The 22,248-nt window shown below is 37.8% G+C and overlaps 2 protein-coding genes and 1 non-coding gene across 3 annotated transcripts; 2 read left to right on the top strand and 1 right to left on the bottom strand.

The window, feature by feature from the left end:
* The first annotated feature begins 680 nt into the window (after positions 1–680).
* LOC140773082 (DNA mismatch repair protein MSH3) lies at positions 681–9,688 on the top strand. Its single transcript, XM_073115449.1, has 13 exons — positions 681–1,668; positions 2,213–2,407; positions 2,613–2,777; positions 3,164–3,262; positions 3,872–4,123; positions 4,546–4,797; positions 4,866–4,997; positions 5,760–6,020; positions 6,105–6,176; positions 7,035–7,184; positions 7,673–8,167; positions 8,607–8,932; positions 9,174–9,688. Exons 1-12 carry the CDS (start codon positions 766–768, stop codon positions 8,904–8,906), a joined length of 3,276 nt encoding a protein of 1,091 aa, XP_072971550.1. The 5' UTR covers positions 681–765; the 3' UTR covers positions 8,907–8,932; positions 9,174–9,688.
* A 56-nt stretch (positions 9,689–9,744) lies between these two features.
* Positions 9,745–9,816, bottom strand: TRNAP-UGG (transfer RNA proline (anticodon UGG)). The gene has a single exon. It is a non-coding gene; the product is annotated as a tRNA-Pro (tRNA).
* A 349-nt stretch (positions 9,817–10,165) lies between these two features.
* On the top strand, positions 10,166–21,807 carry LOC140768422 (K(+) efflux antiporter 2, chloroplastic). The gene is made up of 21 exons (XM_073108691.1): positions 10,166–10,308; positions 10,533–12,089; positions 12,695–12,863; positions 13,003–13,093; positions 15,478–15,614; positions 15,690–15,749; positions 15,834–15,953; positions 16,357–16,425; positions 16,781–16,846; positions 17,571–17,660; positions 18,367–18,471; positions 18,542–18,670; positions 18,933–19,142; positions 19,428–19,577; positions 19,794–19,847; positions 19,964–20,022; positions 20,639–20,705; positions 20,782–20,958; positions 21,081–21,137; positions 21,239–21,313; positions 21,499–21,807. The coding sequence occupies exons 2-21, from the start codon at positions 10,573–10,575 to the stop codon at positions 21,616–21,618; spliced, it is 3,522 nt and encodes a 1,173-aa protein (XP_072964792.1). The 5' UTR covers positions 10,166–10,308; positions 10,533–10,572; the 3' UTR covers positions 21,619–21,807.
* The last annotated feature ends 441 nt before the right edge of the window (positions 21,808–22,248 follow it).

Here is a 22,248-nt window from a genome sequence, read left to right as displayed (position 1 = left end):
TTGCTAATCTATTGTTATTCTATTTACTCTTATTTATCAGTGACTACGATGTAGCACGGCAGAGATAACTACATATAAGCATCTATAACAAATTGCACTGGAAAGAAGCCAGTCTCTCATTCACCATAAAACAGTCTCCAATGCTTCTTTCTATAGATCTGTCAAAATACTAGGTTTTCAAGTTGATAAGCTTGCATTTTGATATACATATTTGAAAGAAAGTACTCACTTCCTTGAGCTGAACATGGTTGGCAACTCAGTGATACATTTCAAAAGATAAGATATATAAAACAAAAATATAATGTCTATTTTGTTTAAACTCATCATTGTGAACTAGCAGTAGAGTGAGTAGAATAAAACATATGATTATCGTAAGTTTTCACTTAATTACCACTCAAGAGACAAATTTATTATTTGTTCATGCATCGATTTATATGCGTAAATAAATATCAGAACATACTGTTCTTCTCAAGTATTAGCAACAATCGCATGGGTTTCTTCTTGTATGTTGATGATATGAAACTGACAATGAACACGTACCCGTATGTCCGACCTACTCGCACCGACCAGTCTGCACCGAATCCGCGCTAGGTTAGGATAATTCAAACCGAACTCATGCACAACCTAATTGGTGTGCGCGGTTGGGTCCTCCACAGCGGATCCACTCCCCGGCTCACGTACCGCCTTCTTCCTTTCGACGTTAGTATTAAACCCCTCTCCTTGGCCCTTGCTCTTCCCGCCCTTTCTTCCTCTCTCCCATCTCCCATGGGGAAGCCAAAGCAGCAAACCATCTCCCGCTTCTTCGCCCCCAAACCCTCGCCCGTAGCTTCCCAATCTTCGCCACCTCCTCCACCGCTCCCCAAATCATCCCCCAAGATCTCCGGCACCGTCTCCTTCTCCCCTTCTAAGCGCCTCCAAACCCAAACCCCTTCCCCTTCCTCCAAGAAACCCAAAACGTTAATCCCCTCTTCCAACCCTTCCCTCCACGAAAAATTCCTCGCCAAACTCCTCGAACCCCCCTCCTCATCCTCCTCTCCCAAAACCCTCCCGCAAAACCCTAAGTACACCCCCCTCGAACTCCAAGTCCTCGATCTCAAGTCAGCCTATCCTGACGTCCTCTTGATGATCGAGGTCGGGTACAAGTACCGGTTCTTCGGCGACGACGCCGAGATCGCCGCTAGGGTTCTCGGAATCTTCGCTCACGTCGATCGTAATTTCCTCACCGCGAGCGTCCCGACGTTTAGGTTGCAATTCCACGTGAGGAGGCTCGTCGGGGCCGGGTACAAGGTCGGGGTGGTGAAGCAGACGGAGACGGCGGCGATCAAGGCGCACGGGGCGAACCGGCTCGGGCCCTTCTCGAGGGGGTTGTCGGCGCTGTATACGAAGGCGACGATCGAGGCGGCGGAGGACATGGGGGCCGGAATGGAGGAAGGGGCAGGGGCGGAGGGCGGGAATTACCTTCTTTGTGTTGTGGAGAAGGAGGTGTTGGTTGGAAGCAGGGAGTTTGATGTACGGGTTGGGATTCTTGCTGTGGAGGTTTCGACTGGGGAAGTTATTCATGGGGAGTTTAATGACAATGCGATGAGATCGGGACTTGAGGCCGTGATTCTGAGCTTGTCTCCTGCTGAGATTCTTCTAGGGAAACCACTCTCGACCGCAACAGAGAAGGTGTCTATTATTATTGCTATTATCTTTTGCCAGAATTTTTTTACGGTCATTTCCAGAGTTTCGAGTTGCTTCTTACCATTTCAAGAGTTTTATTGAGTTGATCTGTTTCATGATGGTTTAGATGTAAAAGGTAAGGCAATATTTTAGCTAATAATGTTCACTTATTTTTTTCCATATAAAGATTAAGTGGCAAAAGTACCACTTTTCTGTCGGAACTGCTTTAAATATTAACAGAGGAAGCTTCAAAACTGCTCCCCACTCACGACTACTGTGAATGGTGCCACTCCCCATCTGAATGGGTTGCACCCTACAATTTGTTATCGTGCAATTGTCCTCCATTGACTTGTATGGTTGTATGAGCTAAACAAGCTACGGTTCAATGCTTATAAGTTTATTCATCACGTTTCCACCAAGTTGTTAGAGGTTGACCATCTTAATTATGCCACATATGCTATTTTTTATTGCGTGTTCTTGAGCTCTCTTTTGCTCATTGCTCATGGAGGTTTTATTTAGTTGCTTTAATTTTTGTTCTAATTATTTTTAGTTACTGTTGGCATATGCTGGACCTACATCAAATGTCCGAGTTGAGCACACCTCACGTGATTGTTTTAATGATGGTGGTGCACTTGCTGATGTGATGTCTTTATATGAGAGAATAAGTGATGAGGCTGTGAATGCTGAACATGGTACAGAAATGGTAGGGATAAGGAAAGAGGAAAACAATCTTTATGGAATTGAGGTATGATAACTTCTTCAATATGAATTTAATTATTCTAATATTCATATCCTATGAACGTCTTTTCTCATGCTATTTCATTGAACTGTTAAAGATATATCTTTAACCTTCTTCTCTTAAATCCTTCAATCAAACCATCACAATTGCATCGAGGAGCTCTATTATTTGATACAACTTGGACTGCATGTTTCTTTAACGATTTTTGCAGGGCATTTTGGGCATGCCTGAGTTAGTTATTCAGGCGCTGGCGTTGACTATTCGGCACCTCAAGGAGTTTGGTCTGGAAAGGGTCATATGTCTCGGTGCTTCATTCCGGCCCTTTTCTAGTAACATTGAGATGACTTTATCAGCAAATGCACTTCATCAGCTCGAGGTAGTCCTTAAAACTGTCCATATTTTTGTGAAATTCATTTCCTCTTTACAGAACTTTTTGCTGCATAGCTTTTTTCTGTTAGATCTTGTTAAAAAATGTAATTAATATATCAATCTTGTCAATTTCAGAATTTATGTGCTTTCTTCATTTTAGAATTATATCTCAACTTGTAGCAAGTGCTTTCTGACTAAAGGATGCACCTGAGTTCTCTTAAGGGATACAATCCTTTTTCTTTTTTCTTTTTAGTTTTTGCTTTTGTTTTGTTTGAAACTTCTACAGCACATTTAAATTCACATATATCATAAAGTTACCTGATATTTGGTTCCTCTACTATTAGTCTTGGTTTGATATTGTTCCAGAAATCTTCATGAAGAGGTTATTTTCAGGTACTGAAGAATAACTATGATGGTTCTATGGAAGGATCACTTCTCCAAGCCATGAACAACACATGTACATCATTTGGTTCAAGACTTTTTAAACACTGGGTAAGATTATTTAGATATATGGACCTGCAGAAACATACTTGTGCATGCACATTCGTATCAAACTTTATGCAACTAACATTATAAGCTAGGTTTTAAAAGATTTTAGGTGGTAGACGGTGGATAAGGGATCATGTAGAACCTAGGTGCTAGGCAGACACCCATAATTCAAGACGGTTAAAAATAAATATATAAAAGAAATTTATGTTAGAGAAGACGTGCAAAATTCAAATTAATACCTACAATTTAAATGATAAACTAATGCTGTAATGCATTCTTGTTAAGAACTATAATAAGCTATTAGAATCTACTAATTATTAACATGCATAATAATTTTGAATTTTAAAGTCAATCTACATACTAAAATATGATATGAGATGATAAGACGGTCACCTAGGCTGAGTCTAAGGGGATCCTAGTTATATTCTGTTTAGGAGGGAGCTCAGGCATTAAGGCTTTTTTTTTTCTTCAAAACAATGACTATATGTGAAGAAAAGGAGAAATTTTAAAGTTCTCATGTGGCTAGACGCGTACTGTTAGATTTGACTGCATATGTTGTGCTGTTCTTCCAATATGGTATCTTTTATTTGTTAAAGCTTGAAATTCTTGCAGTTGACTCATCCCTTACGTGATAGAAACTTGATATCTGCTCGTCTTGATGCGGTTTCTGAGATTGCACAGTCTATGGGATCATGTAGAAATACACAGAACAGACTTGGACTAGAAGTGGGAAGTTCCTGCAATCCCGTTATGCAACCTGAGCTAAATTTTGTTCTTTCCTCTGTCTTGATGATGTTAGGAAAGGTACCTGATGTTCAAAGAGGAATAACAAGAATTTTTCACTGCACAGCTACAGCAACAGAGGTAATCTGAATATATGATTATCATGTCTTCCCAGTAGTTAATGACTATTACTTGGTGAATCCTAGGAGTTGGGAGTCATTGAAATGAGTCTTACCAGCCTAAATTTTCCTTTTTAAGATCAATAATGTGTTAAAATGGGCTAAAACTGATCAGTTTAGGACCTTAGGTATTCACCGGTTTTTGATCTTGGTCGATATAAGTTGGTTCTTTTCAGAAAATAGCTTCCAGACTTGATTCCCATCCTCCTTATCCTCATTCATGATACTTTTGTATCATGACTTGCCGACTTGGCATCTATCCACTACTACATTGGCTACATTCTTGCTGATGCTTAAAGTTTACTACTACAGTATCATGACTTGGCATCTTTCCAGTATTACATTAACTACTTTCTTACTGATGCATAAAGTTTATTACTACAGTTCATTGGGGTCATTCAAGGTATGTTGACATCTGGAAAGCAACTACAGAAGCTTCATGTTGAGGATGATGACCATGTGTTGTCACAAGAGAGAACTGTGAAGTCTGCTCTGCTAAGAAGGCTAATTTGTATGGCATCATCTTCTGCTATAATTGCTAATGCTGTGAAACTTCTATCTTGTCTTAACAAGGATGCTGCTGATCAAGGCGATTTGTTGAATTTATTTCTTGCTTCCAACGATCAGTTTCCTGAGGTATAGAGTGTTGATTTTGATCAAGCAAATATATTTTCTCATTGTGTGACCCTAGTTTTCTATTCCAGGTTGCTAGGGGTCATACAGTTGTCAATATGGCAAAAGAGAAGTTGGACGCATTAATTGTTCAGTTCCGAAAGCAGCTTGGTATTCGCAACTTGGAATTTAAGACAATATCTGGGACAACACACTTAATAGAAGTAATTTATTTCTCAAGTTTTTTTTTTTAAAGGAAAAAAGTTTAACATTTTGTTAAGATGATTAAATTATCTCTAAAGTAAAGGTGTGACAGCAAACACTTCTCTTATCATCTAATCTTAACTGACATATGCCCAGCATGCTGCATCCACCAATTCCAATTTTCTACTTTATTGTTAGATATGTAATTTGGTCCTAATCTTTTAACTCATTTTATCCTATGCTAACTTGTTTTCTTGTTAACATTCTCAATTTTCAATTTTCTTAATGTTTGTGAAAGACTCATATTCATATTTCATGAAATCAAATTTTTTTTAACAGTTGGTCCATTTCAATGAGTATGGAGTTCTGGTATTTGCATGTTCAGAGCTTTTTTATCTAAAGAATTTCTCAAGGTTAAAATTTGATGCTGGTAGTACTATTTTAATTGTATAGTGACAAAGTTAAATTCCTTTGCAACCCGTAACGACAATTTCCTGCATTACCTAATAATGGATCTCCCTAAGGAAGTATCTTTGTTCTTACAGGTGTCGAACTAACAATTGTTATTTGTTTTTATGTAGTTAAATAATAAACTATGATCTGTTTGTTATCCTTGAAGTTGCTCATTGCTAGATGGCTTGGATTTCCAGATTTCCATCTCTTCTTATATCTGATATACACAACTGCACGTGCTAAGTTGTTAAAGCTCAGAACAGCTTCTGTCTGGCTTTTTAACCTCCTCTCTCCCTTGGCATGAAATGATGTCCCTGTTGTGATTGCAGCTGACTTCAGATGCAAGGGTTCCTTCAAATTGGGTAAAAATTAGTAGCACCAAGAAAACTACTCGATATCATCCCCCTGAAGTCTTAAAAGCCCTAGACGAGTTATTGCTTGCTAAAGAAGAACTTGCAGTTGTCTGCAGGACTACCTGGGACAACTTTTTAATGGGATTTGGTAAATACTACTCTCATTTTCAAGCAGCTGTTCATTCTCTAGCAGCCTTGGACTGTTTGTATTCACTTGCTACTCTTTCAAGAAACCAGGTAATCTTAAGTCAAGATTATTTAAAGACTGTTCTTACCGCAGTTCATTCCAGATTGACGTTCATTATGTAATGATATTGGCAGAATTATGTGCGACCAGTGTTTGTTAATGATGAAGAGCCAAGTCAAATTTATATCAAAGGCGGTCGCCATCCGGTGAGTAAATAACTGTATTTTCTATTTGCCTTCAATATCTGAGGGCGAGGGAAAATGCATAATTGACATTGTTGTTCATCAGTCTCTGCATCTATACAAAATTTATGGCCTTCCCATCTATGAGAACACGGTGAATGTATATAGCATCTAAAATTATTGGAAATCACAAGTTTCGACTGCAAAGCCTCTTGCAGCATCTCCCTATCTTCACCTTCTGAAGCACAATTGACATCGTTGTTCATCAACCTCTGCATCTATACAAAATTTATGGCCTTCCCATCTATGAGAACACGGTGAATGTATATAGTATCTAATTATTTGAAATCACAAGTTTGGACTGCAAAGGCCTCTTGCAGCATCTCTCTATCTTCACCTTCTGAAGCAAACCATAAGTTCATTTTTAAATGTTGAATTGCCTTTTCTTGAGGTTGCTCTAAAAGGTTGTGTGCAGTAGATGAGTGGCCATTGAACTGGAGATGATATGCTAATGCTTCAGTTTAGATTTTAAATGTGAAGGAACTACAAGAACGAAAAACAGAATGAAAAGAAAACTACCAAGAGAAATGGGAAGCAAAGATTTCTGCTAATATGGAAATTGGGATGGCAAGATGTGGCAACCTTAGTCTCGGTATTATACTGGGCATTCAATGTGGTGACCGTAGTTAGGTCGATACCTTTTACCTGATATTTTTGTCAATGGAGAGTTCTCTTTTTTTTTTCCTTCGAAAGGAGATAACAAAGAAAATATCAAGGTCGCTTGATTGGGTAACATATATTAGTTTTAACATAGAAACTTTCCAATCTTTGCCTTACACAATCTGTTAAACATATTTTGACTATGATGAATTGTCCCTTCAGGTTCTGGATTCTGTATTGGGTGAGAGTTTTGTTCCTAATGACACCAACCTGCATGCAGATGGTGAGTATTGTCAGATCATTACAGGACCAAACATGGGTGGCAAGAGTTGCTATATTCGCCAAGTTGCACTAATAGCTATTATGGCCCAGGTATATGTAGGTCTCTTATCTGCATGATTATGCATACAAGTGAGCACCTGATTTAATTTTTGCGTAAACAATTTCGGTTTATGGAAATATTTTGTAACTGAGATGCACTGTCATCCAGGCATAAATTGCTTTATAGTCATTTTGATATTGCTGATTGAAAACATTTCTGTAAAAGATGTTCCGCTGATATCTGTCCATTGTTATGATGTTTAACTCTCTGGTTCCTTGTGCAAAGATAAGGATACTACTGCAATTACCTCTTAATGAGTTTAATAATGCACTCATATCTGGAATTAATATTTGTTGATGAGGTTGATTTCCTTGTGATATGAATGCAACAATCTATTTTATTTGGTTGTCCTCTATCTCCTATTTTTCTTTGTTCAATGGGAATGAGGGAAGTTCAAGGCATCTTGCATTCTTTCTTTTAGTTTCTTGATCTGAATTTCCACAGTTGTTTCACAAAGAAGTGCCTCTGATTTCTCTAGGTTGGTTCCTTTGTACCAGCATCTTCAGCAAGGTTGCATGTGGTTGATGGAATTTACACTCGTATGGGTGCTTCTGATGGTATCCAGCAAGGATCAAGCACCTTTTTTGAAGAGCTGAGTGAAACTTCTCACATACTACAAAATTGCTCCTCGTGCTCCCTGGTTATTATTGATGAGCTTGGGCGAGGCACAAGCACACACGATGGTGTTGCCATCGCTTATGCAACTCTACATTATCTTCTTAAGGAGAAGAAATGCATGGTTCTTTTTGTCACTCACTACCCTAAAATAATGGATATCCAGAAAGAATTTAAATGTTCGGTCGGGGCATACCATGTATCCTATCTGACATCACAGAAATCCTTGGAAGTTACAGATACAAAGACACAGTTCAGCGTTGAGAAGCTAGACCAAGGAGAAGTCACTTTCCTTTATAAAGTTGTCAGTGGAGCATCAGATAAGAGCTTTGGACTTAATGTTGCCCGACTTGCACAGGTTAGTCTGGTTTGAACTTTAAACTTTTGAAAACAATGTGCATATTTAATTTGGACTCTTAGTTCTCGATGCTAGCTACACCTCTTTTTCCTGCAACTTGCTCAGATGTTGCTAGGTTGTATTATAAAGGTGCGCATATTATTAATATGGTCAATAGGAGCTCAATTATATGTCTGGTTAGCTGGTTTCATACTTGAAAGTGCTTCTAAACTCGTTTGATATTCTCGTCGATAAGCAGCCAACATATGTCTTTGTAGATTCTGCTAATTGTGTACCACTCAAAAATTTGGTGATGCAATTTGTGAGCTCAAGTGCTTATTTTTGTTTATAAGCTGTATTTGTGCCAACAGGAAAATATGCTTTACCAAAATTGCATTTTTAATACACACTTGTTCTATTGCTTCATTGATCATCAAGGAGAGGTCCTTATTCTTTGCAGCTTCCATCTACATGCATTGCACGGGCTGCTGTTATGGCTGCCAAATTGGAAAAAGAGTTGGGTGAACGTGTGGAAAACAAAGAACATAAGCTGATAGAAATACCGACGCAGCTTGAACCATGGGGAGCTTTATTGAATCCTTCAACCTATTTTCTGTCTATGAAGTTTGAAGAATTGGAAGAAGCATTTCACAACATTATATCAAACATTACATTTGTTTTGGCTGATACCAACCGTGTAAATATCTCATTTTCTTTGAAGGAAGTGAGGGAGCTTTCACTGAAGATGTTGAAAGGGTAATCACCTTATTGGGTCGAATATTGGTGGTAGGCTCTATCATCTCATAAGTTGCTGTTATTAATTTGCTATAGTACTTCATTTGTGTTTATTACTAAATGTAGCAAATCTATACTCCCTAGGCCCTTATTTGTTAACTTTGTCAGTACAGAATGTATACTACTGTTGCAACTTGTCATTTAAAAGTTATCATCAGTTCAAGAAAATGCTTCCTTGCGTAGCACCTCTGTGTAGTACATTTACTGACGCATCAGTGAACATTTTCAACAGATCTACTCATCTTTGAATGACCATAGGGTTGTCGCAGTGGAGATGCCTGTGTATAACCTCCCAGGACTTAATGCCGTAAGCTATGTCGGATGCACTTCTGAAACTTGAAGTATGAAGTTTGAACACACAGTAGCTGCAGTACTGGAAGAATAAAACTCGAGAATCCTGTTCCGTCAATCCATATGTAAAGTTTTGATTATTCAACCTCTTTGGTCTGTTCCAGAGCTGTCAACAGTGGGGAGGATGTCTTATATCATTCATTGCCTGCTGGAGCTGGCATTATTTATGTTTCTTGTAGTGTCACATTTTTACATCAAGCAGAGGAGGAAAGTGCAAAATTGTCCTTGATCCTCAACAATGTAGGTGAGAAGATGCTCCGACATTCCTTTATCAGTTTTTGCCAGAAGAGCTTCTGATTTTGAAAATTTTAGGGAGCTTTTTCAATGTACCATAATGGAGAATCTTGGTGTAACTATATGTCAACCTCCAGTTATCGAAGTATTCCCATTGTAAAAAGTGACTTTTTTTTAAAAAAAATAGTCGAATCATCCGATGGGCAATGAAAAAGAGGGGGGCGTTGCGAGAATCGAACTCGCGACCTCTTGCACCCAAAGCAAGAATCATACCACTAGACCAAACGCCCTAATGATGGAAGAAGCGGCCAATGGAATTAATTTTGAGACGGCAAGCCTCCTCGATGGAATATTCCCGTTAGTACCACACGAGGGAAGGAACGAATCCGGATTCCGGAAGCATAAAATAGAATTATAGATGAGATGCCCCATGGCCCCTCGTAAATAAACTATTTCCCAGGGTCACGATTGCTCCATTTCTTAAAACGGCCTTTCGGACCAATAAGATCTTCTTTTTCCCTTTTCTTCCCGAGCTCCGTTCCACTCCTCCGTGACACCCCTCGCTCTCTCTCTCTCTCTCTCTCTCTCTCTCTCTCTCTCTCTCTCTCTCTCTCTCTCTCTCTCTCTCTCTCTCTCTCTCCTCCCGCTCTCCCCATTTCCGACAACTCCCCAAAATAATCCCCAAAACTTTCGCCGATGTCTCCCAAGTCTCCACCTCGAATACTAGGTTTCCTGGACCGGTTCTTCTCCTCCTCCGACTGAGCTCCCTCTCTCCTCCTTCGGTGAGTGCGTTTCTAATCCTCTCTTATTCGCTCTCCAGTCGCTGCTCTGGAGCTAGAATCCACAGTTCTTGAATCGGTTATCTTCTTATTTTTAGGGTCCCGTAATTTATACCTGACCTGAAAATTTGACTTGCTCTACTTCTCGATGTAAAATTCGTCTTCCGTTTCTTGCGTTTGTCTTGGTTTCCCGTTGACATTCTTGAATTGGATTCCCTTTCAAATAGGCGGTGGAGGTGCAGAGCTGCTTGATTGGGAAGTGGAGGGATGGATTTGTCATGTGGGTTTAGGCAATCGAGTGCGGTCAAGTGTGGCGTTCGTCCGACTACTAGGGCATCCAATGCGTGGTTAGGGATCGGTCAGGGTTTTATTGGGGGAACTAAGGTCGCCCATAGATCGTGTTCTTTGAGGAGGAGAAATGGTGGAGCTGTTGGTCGGGTTGTTCTTCTGAGTTCAGCTAGGTTGGAAAATTCTCATTTCTTCAACCATCGGAAAACAGTGAAGCCGCGGTTCTTGCTAAAATGCCAGAGTAATGATTCCTTAGCATTCATTGACAGTAACAATCAAAATGTCGAAGACATGCAAAGGCCTCCCGATGAGGATACAAAAGCGAGTGATGCAGAGACAAGTAGTTCAGTGGATGAGGAAAAGGACACGCACCAGCTAGTAGACCTGAAGGAATTGCTCCAAAAGGCTTGCAAGGAGTTGGAGGTAGCACAGCTTAATAGTACAATGTTTGAAGAGAAGGCACAAAGGATTTCAGAAACAGCAATTTCCTTGAAAGACAAAGCAGAAAATGCTTGGCAAGATGTAAGTACTTCCGTTTCAGTCATCCAGGAAATAATTGATGAAGAGACCACTGCTAAGGAAGCTGTTCAGAAAGCCACCATGGCACTTTCCATGGCTGAAGCCAGGTTGCAGTTAGCTAAAGAAGCTATGAAGGAAATATCTGCATCTTCTGAACCAGCTCCGCAGATTGACGAAGATGAAGCAATTCTATCTGCTCAAGAAGAGATTAAAGATTGCCAGGCTAGCTTGGCGAATTGTGAGGATGAGTTGAGACAGATACAGACCAAGAAAGCAGAACTGCAGAAGGAGGTGGACAGGTTGAGTGAGATTGCTGAGAAGGCTCAGCTGAATGCTTTGAAAGCTGAGGAGGATGTGGCAAATATAATGCTTCTGGCTGAACAGGCAGTGGCTCTTGAGTTGGAGGCTACACAGCGTGTAAATGACGCAGAGCTTGCATTGCAGAAAGCAGATAAGGCCATCCCTTCTGCTGAGCCTGCAGAGCTGCAATCTCCATCTTCCGAAGATCAGCTAAGCAGTGAGGAGACTGTTCTGGAGGAATTGAATAAAGATGCTGGGAGTGATATTACTATAGTAAGAGATGAAATGCCAAATGGTGACAGTTTATTGACAGGTGATGTAGCTGCCCAAAGTGTTGAAGAGCTCAAATCATTTGATGACTTGCATGATCAAGAGAATGGCAAGTTGATTTTGGAGTCTCAAAAAGAAGCTGAGGCTGAGCTGGAGAAGGCAAAGAATGTGTCACAGGCAAAGAAGCAAGAAGTACAGCAAAAGGACTTGACTAAAGAAAATTCTTCATCTCCAAGTTCCCCAAAAGCATTGCTGAAGAAATCGTCTCGGTTCTTTTCTGCATCTTTCTTTTCTTTTGAGGTAGAAGATGAAGAATTGACTCCTGCTTCTATTTTCCATGAGCTGATTTCCTCCGCAAGGAAGCAGGCGCCAAAGCTTATTCTGGGGATAATGTTTCTTGGGATGGGGTAAGTTGCACGAATCGCCCTCTTTTGCAATTACGCTCATTCATTATCGTCTTGTTTCAAGGTTCTGTCCATACTGTGTGACCATTATATGCTGTAGAAACCTTGTTTCTACATTTGCTAAATTGCTTGTGCCTATACTTTCAAATCATTGCATTTCAGGGCAAAATTCTTTATGGGCGAAGGACCAAATATTAATATACCAATCCTAGCTGTGGGATCACTTTTGCTCTTTTATGCTTTATGGGTCCTATAAAATATTTTCATTTGGACTTTGAAAAAAGTTCAACTTGCTAAGGATAGAAATACAATGATTGTGTAATTCTATATATGAGATTAACAGTTACATATTCTCTGAGAAGTATGCTGATTTTAGCTACCTTACAATTAGAACTTCTTTATCTCTTTATTCATCTCATTATTTTAGAGCCTCAGTGAAAATCTTATTTCCCCCCTTTTTTTAAGAGTATGGCAAATATCTTGTGGAATATCTAACTCATGGACTATCTTCACTGCATTTGGTGCTTCCACTCATTATAGCTATAATCACAAATGGAAGATTAGTTCAGTGATCACCATCTTTATTGACATTTTCTTTGGTCTCCTAGGGCCTTCTTTCTGAATAATCGAGCAGACAAGAACACTCAATTGCTTCATCAACCAGAGATAGTCACAGGTATTGAGGAAGTAACCTCATCTGCGAAGCCTGTTGTTCACGCAATTCGAAAGATTCCAAAGAGAATAAGGAAACTCATTGATCTCTTACCGCATCAAGAGGTATACATTTTTCTGTTCCCTTGGGTTTGTAACTAATGTTTCTATCATCAATATATATCATTATATTAGTATTTTGATGTTAGCAGTGTATATATATTTGTTGATATAATCCCTACAAGCCATTCTCATGACTTCCCAGATAAACGAAGAAGAAGCTTCGCTTTTTGACATGCTATGGTTACTGCTTGCTAGTGTTATTTTTGTACCTACATTTCAGAAAATACCTGGAGGTGAGCTAGCATTTTCTCTGTGAATACTATCACAAACAATGGTACATTATGTAATTCCATGTCAATATCTGTGCAGTATTTCTTTGTCTCTCCAAAGTAGTGGTTATGCATTTACTTTTCTTTGTACCTATTTCTAGGAGTTCCTTTTTTTTAGCTTGCTTTTTAGAGATACAGTGTTCATATGTTTGTCTGCCTTGTTAGCAAGTAATAAGGCAGTTGATGGCAATTCGATGACCTGCTGATGATGAGGTTTAATCTCAAAATTGGTTGTGTTATAGGGAAAAGCCAAAAAATATACCTTAGGATGGTATAATATCAAGATAGGCAGTTTGATAGTAGTTATAACAAGCCATTTTGGTACTGGATATGCTGTAGGTAACTATGAAATGTAATTTCCTTTACATTAGGGAGCTTCAAGTTTGTGAGCTAATATTAAGCATTGTATTTGAGATCTTAATTTTTGATGTTTCTCATCCTCGGTGTGTTGTATTTATAAACATTTTCAGCGTTGCTAGATTAAGTGCATAACCTTCAGATATATATATATATATATATATATATACAGGGCTTAATTTGTCCAGAAATATCAAAGGAAGGGAAAGCCATAGGGGGTTTGCATCGGTAATGACAGTGTTAAGAAGAAATTTCTGCGCGTACAATTTACCAAAAGACAAACCCTTGCCAAACATTACTCACAATCAGTGATAGCCATGCCAGTGGCACGTGCCGTGCTGTGCCACCATCGGCACGGCACGTGCCGGTCGATATGGGGCGTGCCGAGCGGCACGCCCCCCCGTGCCAGTGGCGCACCCCCTTGTGCCAGTGGCACAGCCCCTATAATATTTTTAAATTTTTTTTAGGATATTTAGAGATGTTTTTGGGTCTTTGGTATGTCAATTTTTGATTTTTTTGTCTAAATATATGTATTAAAATTTAAAATCTACATTACAATGTTTTATCTTTAGATTATTTTTGTAAATAACCTATTTTATTAAAGATAAAACAACAGTTGAATAGAAATATTATTCAACACATAATATGATTGAATACATTCATTAAAATTAATATTAGTGATTAAACACTCCATAATATGATTGAATACTCCATAATATAATTGAACACATAATAACATTCAATACATAATTGATAATAGTTTAATAATTAAAACTAATATCTAGTTGAACGTAGAATGACGAGGAGGATCAAAGACTTCACTTGCTAGCACAAGAATAACATAGAAATGTTGCGTTAAATACTGTCAATATTCTTCAAAACTTATTCACTGATAATATTGCTCGTTATAACATCTCACATAGTCTTCATAGAAATAAGAATTTAGTAATTCTTTGATGATATGATATGGATATTGAATATACACGGGAACGACCGGTACATGCACACCATAAGTATATGCAGATTGTGGATATAGAGTATAATAAGGGTGTTGTGGCTTTGGTGGGTGTGATTGATATGATGGTAATGATGATAAACTCATATCATCCTGTGGACGCACCTCTCTTGATGTTCTGTTACCTATAAACTCAAGTCTTTCCCTCATTTGACTATAATCATATTGAGCTTGAGATGGTCCCTTTCCTTTCTTTTTTGTCTGATAAATTCAGCTTTGTGGTTGTCTAGGTTTAGCAAATGAATTGTCATTCCAATTTTAAAAAATGACAAATAAGTTGTCATCTAAAAAATGACAAATAATAAAAGTTAATCGATGGAAATAAGAAAAAGTTAAAAAAATGGGTTCTACATGTCATATCATGTTTGTTAAGAAAATAAGTAAAGTTAATTTGATAAAGATTGATGGAAATAGAAAAATTTAAAAAAAAATCTTTACATTGGCACATGACCGGCACGAGGTTGTGTCGGACGGCATGTAGCCATGCTAGACCGGCACGGCCATCCTTGCTCACAATAAATAAAGAAATCACATTTTCATCTAATTTTTCAAATTCAATTCTTAATGTTACTGTCTTATGGGCTATATGACTGAAATTGGGTGGACCAAAGTACATAAGATTATGCTAGTTGATCTCAATCACAGTTAGATAAATAAAAGCTACTAAACTTTCTGTAAGTAAGTGGCAAACTGTTACATTATTAAGTGTAGTTTATTTACTGGATATTTTTCTGCTGCGAAAGCGTGATCCATTAAGCATGAAAGATTAAGTTCATGGGATTAACTACTTTCACTTTGAGATATTTTACCTTTCCCTGATAATATTATGTAAAATGTAAATTCATTGGCCACATTGCATTAGTTTGTTTATAGAAGCAAAAATTCTCATATTTGATTTCTAAAAGTTAAAGTGCTCATGTTTGAATGCTTTTATTTCATGTTCTACATGTGTTTGATCTCAGTGGCTTTTTTCTAGGTAGTCCTGTACTCGGATATCTGGCTGCTGGCATTCTTATCGGTCCTTATGGGCTTTCTATCATCCGGCATGTTCATGGGACAAAGGCGATTGCTGAATTTGGAGTAGTATTTTTATTATTCAATATTGGGCTTGAGGTAGTATCCTGAAAGCTCTTTGCAGATGCTGTCCATTAGGAAAAGAAATTTGAAATATTCAATTGACATTTGCAGCTATCTGTGGAAAGATTAAGCTCGATGAAAAAGTATGTCTTTGGTTTGGGTTCTGCTCAGGTAATCCTACAATCTAGAACCTTTATATTGTGGTGATTGTATGCAAGTCTTTTTCTTCATTCATGGTTTTATGGCAATTTTCAGGTTCTGGTGACTGCAGTAGCGATTGGCTTAATTGCCAACATTTTTGCTGGGCAACCAGGCCCTGCAGCGATTGTTATTGGTAATGGCCTAGCTTTGTCATCAACAGCCGTTGTCTTACAGGTATAAACCATCTCCAGATTATCGGGGTCTTTTTTGTCTATTAGCTACTTATTTCTGGTCGATCACTTTTAAAATCACTCATTAATTTTCTCCAAATGAAGTTTGAAGGTACTTTTGGTGATTTAAGGCCAAAAGTTACACTTACTAGTTGCCAATCAGCAATAATTTTCCTTTCTCTGTGAACAATTTTTTGCATGAACTTATGGGCGAGCTTTGTTTTATTTTTTATATATGAGAATCATGAGATCATATATAATTTATTAAAATTTGTTCTTTAAAGTCAAAATATGATGACATATAACATTCTCTATCTTATACGTACTGAAGTATCTTGTATTTAAACTTTTCTAGTTAGTTGCAATGAACTTTACATAATCCTATCTGTTCACTTGTGCTTCTGCAGGTGCTGCAAGAACGAGGAGAGAGCACATCACGCCATGGTCGTGCTACCTTTTCTGTATTACTCTTTCAGGTACTAATTCTTGTCAAATTGAAATTTCCTCTTACTGCTTTAAGATTATTTATATGGGCCTCAAAATTTTGGGAGGCACATTACTTGTATGATGTCATCCATAATTTGTAGATCACACAACTTGTGTATTAGTCACAGTTTTTCCAAAACATGCACACTTCAATACATCCTATTTGAATTTTCACTTCTCTGCTGCTTATTCATTGTTTGTTGTTGGGTGAGAGATTTTATGAGGACACCTTGTGGATTGATTTTTATTTCCATCTATGTTGAAATTGTGTGACTGTTGTACCATTGGAAAGTTATAAACACGATCAGTGTTTTCAATGACTTCTTGTACCTTGTGCTTTTACAGGATTTGGTGGTGGTGGTTTTGCTGATACTGATACCTCTTATTTCACCTAACTCTTCCAAAGGAGGGGTATCATTCTTATCTCATCTTTCATTTGGATCTTTAATTTAACATTATCAATCTCTCCTTGTTCATTGCATATTTTGTCTTATTAAAGCAATATTGTCATAATTGATTTAAAGATTTAGGTAAGTGATGCGGTCATCCTAATAAGTACTAACCGTGTTCACTAGTACAGTCATTAACCAATCTATAAGAGTAAAATTTACTACTTTATCTTGTCTTTCCTTGCTCTAATGTGTTTATATCAACAATTATCATCCCTTCGATTTATTTTTGAAGACGGGTGGCTGTTTGCATGACACATTTCATAAAGTGGTCTCCCAATGGACTGATACTTTAATCTCTCTGCTTGGCTAAGTTGTGGATTCACATAAATTATAGTTTTGAGTATCTATGGTTAAACTTATGATCAGCCAGATTCAATCCCGTTTTGTGCTGCAACGATAATTATTAGGTCTCATTTGTATATAATATTGGCTGAGTATTATAGAAACTTATGAAAATTTGGTGACTATTCTAATGGACTACACTACATTTCTCCATTGAAAAGTGTTTTCTACTGATAAACATTGATTAGATGAACTCTAAGCTTTGTCCACTTGCACACATTAATATTTCAGATCAAGCTGGTTCTTTTATGGATTGTACTTTCTATGTCATGGCCATGCATTTCTACTGTGTTTCTCTTTTCTTCTATATCTGTCGACCTAACAGTTCTCACTCCTCTTAGGTTGGTTTCCAAGCAATAGCAGAAGCTCTTGGAGTGGCTGCTGTAAAGGCAATAGTTGCCATCACTGCTATAATTGCTGGAGGCCGCTTGGTGAGCTTGTCACTTGTTTGATGTAAAATGGCATACTACATTTTCTCTATCTTGATCAGTGATTCAGCCTGTTTGCATTTTAATTTAAGGGACCAATTGTTTCTTGGCTTGCGGTAATTTATGCTTTAGTATAAGTGTCACCTCATTAATGGTGTGCGAGTTTTATTTGCTTAAAATCCCGACAAAATTTGATATTTTATGTTTGTAAATGTTCTTTTTAAGCAGGAGTCTGATGTCCTCTGCATATGAATTGGGTTTGATCTCTTGATGTTAAGACCACTATTATAACTGTTATATGTGCTCCAGTTGAAAATTTGTTTCAATCAACAGGATTCTGCAGTCAATAGTTTGTGATATAGTGATGCTTTTATGAATGACTTTTTATCCTTATATCAAGCAAATTTCGTATCTTCATAGTTTGTGTTCGTTAACAAATTGTTTCTATCCCCCTTTGTTCTGGTCATGGAATAGATTTCCATGACAAACAGTAGATTAATTGAAATCATCAGGTTAGCTATGTTAGATATATATAACCATGGAAAGAACATGAAAGTGTCCTTAGTCCACATTGCAAGGCATTTGCTGACTATTTTCAGTATTGCTACCTGCAGTTTCTTCGGCCAATTTAACCATAGAAAGAACATAAAAGTGTCCTTAGTCCACATTGCAAGGCGTTTGCTGACTATTTTCAGTTTGCTACCTGCAGTTTCTTCGACCAATTTATAAGCAAATAGCTGAAAACCAGAATGCGGAGATATTTTCTGCTAATACCCTCCTTGTTATTCTTGGAACGAGTCTTCTTACTGCACGGGTATGTATGCTCTAGTTTTGTCTTCCTGCATTTTCTTCAAATATTGATTTGGATATTCTTTCCCAAACAGGCTGGACTCTCAATGGCCTTAGGAGCGTTTTTGGCTGGTCTACTGTTAGCAGAAACCGAATTTTCCTTACAGGTTGAGTCAGATATTGCTCCATATCGTGGCCTTCTATTAGGCCTCTTTTTCATGACGGTAAGTGTTGTATGTGATAATTCTGTGAATTAGTAGTTATTTCACAATTGCTGGCAAACATTGCATTTGCTTAATAATTCTCTTGAAAATATATATTTGAATTGCCAAGAAGTTCCATGACCTTTTGATAGTGTAATTTAGTATTGCTCTTTTTTCATGTCTTCCATAATTTGCATCTTGTTCCATAACTTTCTAACAGTTTCTTTGGAAAGCTTGCTACTTGGATTTAATATCTTCCTTTCTTGGTTGTGTCATTTGTCAGGTTGGAATGTCCATCGATCCAAAGCTACTGTTCTCAAACTTTCCAGTAATTCTAGGGACATTAAGTCTCTTGATTATTGGAAAGACTATATTGGTTGTCTTAGTAGGTCGAATATTTGGAATTTCAAGTATAGCCGCCGTTAGGGTTGGTCTTCTACTTGCACCTGGTGGAGAATTTGCTTTTGTAGCTTTTGGAGAAGCTGTCAATCAGGTTGTGACCTATACAACAGATGTAAAATTTGTGTGCTTTTCTCTATTTCCTCTATGCATTGAGAGAGCACTCTCTGTTGCTAGGTTAAGCAAGAACTTCTATCGTAGTGCATCTCTCTCTCTCTCTCTCTCTATCTCTCTATCTATCTGCATGATAGTACGGACTATCATGGTTTCTGATATTTAATTTCCACAATAAGTCAAGAAAACTGATGAAAATTATTGTGCTACTTTAACCTTGCATATTAAAAGCTTAATTATTCTCTTTTGTAACCAATATTTGCAGGGTATTCTGTCCTCTCAACTATCATCCTTGTTATTTTTAGTAGTTGGTATTTCGATGGCTCTCACCCCATGGTTAGCAGCGGGAGGTCAGTTGCTTGCTTCTAAATTTGAGCAGCATGATGTCAGAAGTTTATTGCCAGCAGAAAGTGAGGTATGTTCCTACACAGAAGTAATATATTCTTAGCTTGGCTATCCTAGTGATCATTAGCTGTTGAACAGTTTGTCCCAGGAAAAGTGAACTTATCTTTGGAGATTATGTTTTGTTCTCTTGTCTTAGCTTTATTACCAATTAGTATGAAGTTAAGTTCCAGTTATTGTTATCTTCCTATATCTCTTAATTCTTTTTGTTTGATGTGACTATATCCAGACTGATGATTTGCAAGACCATATTATCATATGTGGATTTGGACGTGTGGGGCAGGTGCATTACAATTTTACTTACATCGAGTTGCAACCATAGTCAGAGAGATCAGCACACTGGTTTTCTATTATACTTGTTATTAAATGAATTGGTAACTACTGACCTTTTTGTTCCAGATCGTAGCCCAACTTCTCTCAGAGCGTTTAATCCCATTTGTGGCACTTGATGTTAGAAGGTATGGTCAGCTATCCACAACAATAACTATGAATTATACTTAAAAAAACTCTGTTAACCATGTAGTACATACTGACTTCATATTTGAGTTTATCACATCCACCAATAGAGGTGGATGCTAAATTCAGTCCATGCTTCTGGGTGAATGATGTAGGCCAGTGGCTAGTGATGACATGCAGATCAAACTTGCTGGGTAATTGGTGGCAGAATTGAATTGGACTAAGCATGGATTCTCAAATCAATTACATGCCCATAGTTTATATAGAAATGATAGATATAATTTTTTATACATTGGAGTCACCTAGTTATAATGCAGTCACCATGTCTTTGCCATTTGATACCCATAGCGTCACTCGTTGTGCTGGCATTGCCACCAGACATGTCTAATCTGTATCCATTTCAGTATGCTGAATATGGTCAAGTTGATCAAGAAAATTAGGTCATGGTCTGTCAAACTAGATTCAGGAAACTAGTTGTTTCTTTGATTTGGCATATGAGAAATTGCTTCTTCATTTGCGTGAATAAAAGGATCCATTCAATGGTTTTTCCCTTTGCCTCCAGATCAAATAATCTTTTTGTTGAGATGTTTGAATTGATTCTGGTGTAATTGATATCAGTGATCGAGTGGCTGTTGGGCGTGCACTTGATTTACCTGTTTATTTTGGGGATGCAGGAAGCAGAGAGGTGAGAAGTGTTTCAAAGTTATGATGAGCTTTTTTTATATCCTACTTAGACTCATCGTTTTAAATAATATTACCAGGTTCTTCATAAAGTTGGGGCTGAGAGAGCTTGTGCTGCTGCTATCACTCTAGATACTCCAGGTGCCAATTACAGAACAGTTTGGGCATTGAGCAAATATTTTCCTAACATAAAGACATTTGTTCGTGCTCATGATGTTGATCATGGTATAAATTTGGAGAAGGCCGGAGCAACTGCGGTAAGTGGTGCTTCCAATGGTTTCTTTGATTACCCCATAAGGATGTCTTTTCCTATCTAGTTTAGATATTGTTTGAAGTCATATTTCTTATTCTAACAAGATTAAGCATTCAAAACTCTAAGGTTGTCCCAGAGACATTGGAACCAAGTCTCCAGTTGGCAGCTGCCGTTCTTGCACAGGTAATACAACATGTTCTTTCTCCTATTTGAGTGTCAAACCTATTAGCTGCACCTTTCTTTTTCTTTTTAGATGTCATTAAATACTTATGCTCCTGTTTCAGGCCAAATTACCGACATCAGAGATCGCCGCAACTATCAATGAGTTTCGGACGCGTCATCTCTCAGAGCTCACAGAGGTGTGTAATCATTGCAACGACTAGAGATCTTATTAATTATTTAATGATGTTTTACCTCTATCATTACAGTAGGTATTCTTTTGCTTTTGGACTTTGCAAACAAATTAAACTAAGCCCTCGCAAATATTCCCCAAAAAAATGTGACTACATCCTGCTCTTCTTGATTATTAACCTATCTAATGCAGTTGTGTGCGACAAGTGGAAGCTCCCTTGGTTATGGGTTTTCACGAGTTATGTCCAAGCCGAAACCTCAGACTACTGATTATGATGAAAGCGATACAGTTGATGGGACGTTGGCGTTCTGAACACGTATACGAAGCTACTCCGTAGCACAAATTTTGAAAATTGTACAGCTGATAATTCATTAAATAGGAATATTTGTCATTATGCTATACTGGCTATTCACATTTTCAATATCATGCAAATAAACATATTCCTTCAATATCTCGAAAGACTTATTTTCTGGGAAGAGAAAAGTTTGGAATTTTATATCACCAAGTCTTGTCATCGCTATCTAACATATGTTTTGGATACTCCTTTCTTAACTTCGGCAGCTTTTTGAGCAGAAAAAAAATACCCCCATCATTTTATGCTTAGAGTCTAATCTTGTGGGATGGCATGATTCTACAAGTAGTGTCATTGTGTACAGCTGTACTTATGGCATGAGTGCTATGCCATAAAAAGCTAACGAAGTCTTGCAGCAGGATTTTTAGAACTTTCCGTAACAAATTTGCTCGTTCTTATCTTCATCACATACATGAATTATAACAATGCCAAATCTCCATATGGCCATGAGAAAGGTCTACATAGATAAACAAAGTAAAGAGAAAAGGGAAAGATTCTACAGCAGTTCAAGGACATTTTGTATAATGAAAAAAAAAAAAAAATCAAGAAACAAAACATAATTGTCAGGAGTACAGTAACTTAATTATCAA

This window comes from Typha angustifolia, chromosome 2 (assembly GCF_048772165.1).
Source record: "Typha angustifolia cultivar Huaian chromosome 2, ASM4877216v1, whole genome shotgun sequence".
Classification (NCBI taxonomy): domain Eukaryota; kingdom Viridiplantae; phylum Streptophyta; class Magnoliopsida; order Poales; family Typhaceae; genus Typha; species Typha angustifolia.
Note: the sequence above shows the minus strand (reverse complement) of the source record. Positions and strands in the feature narration are given on the sequence as shown.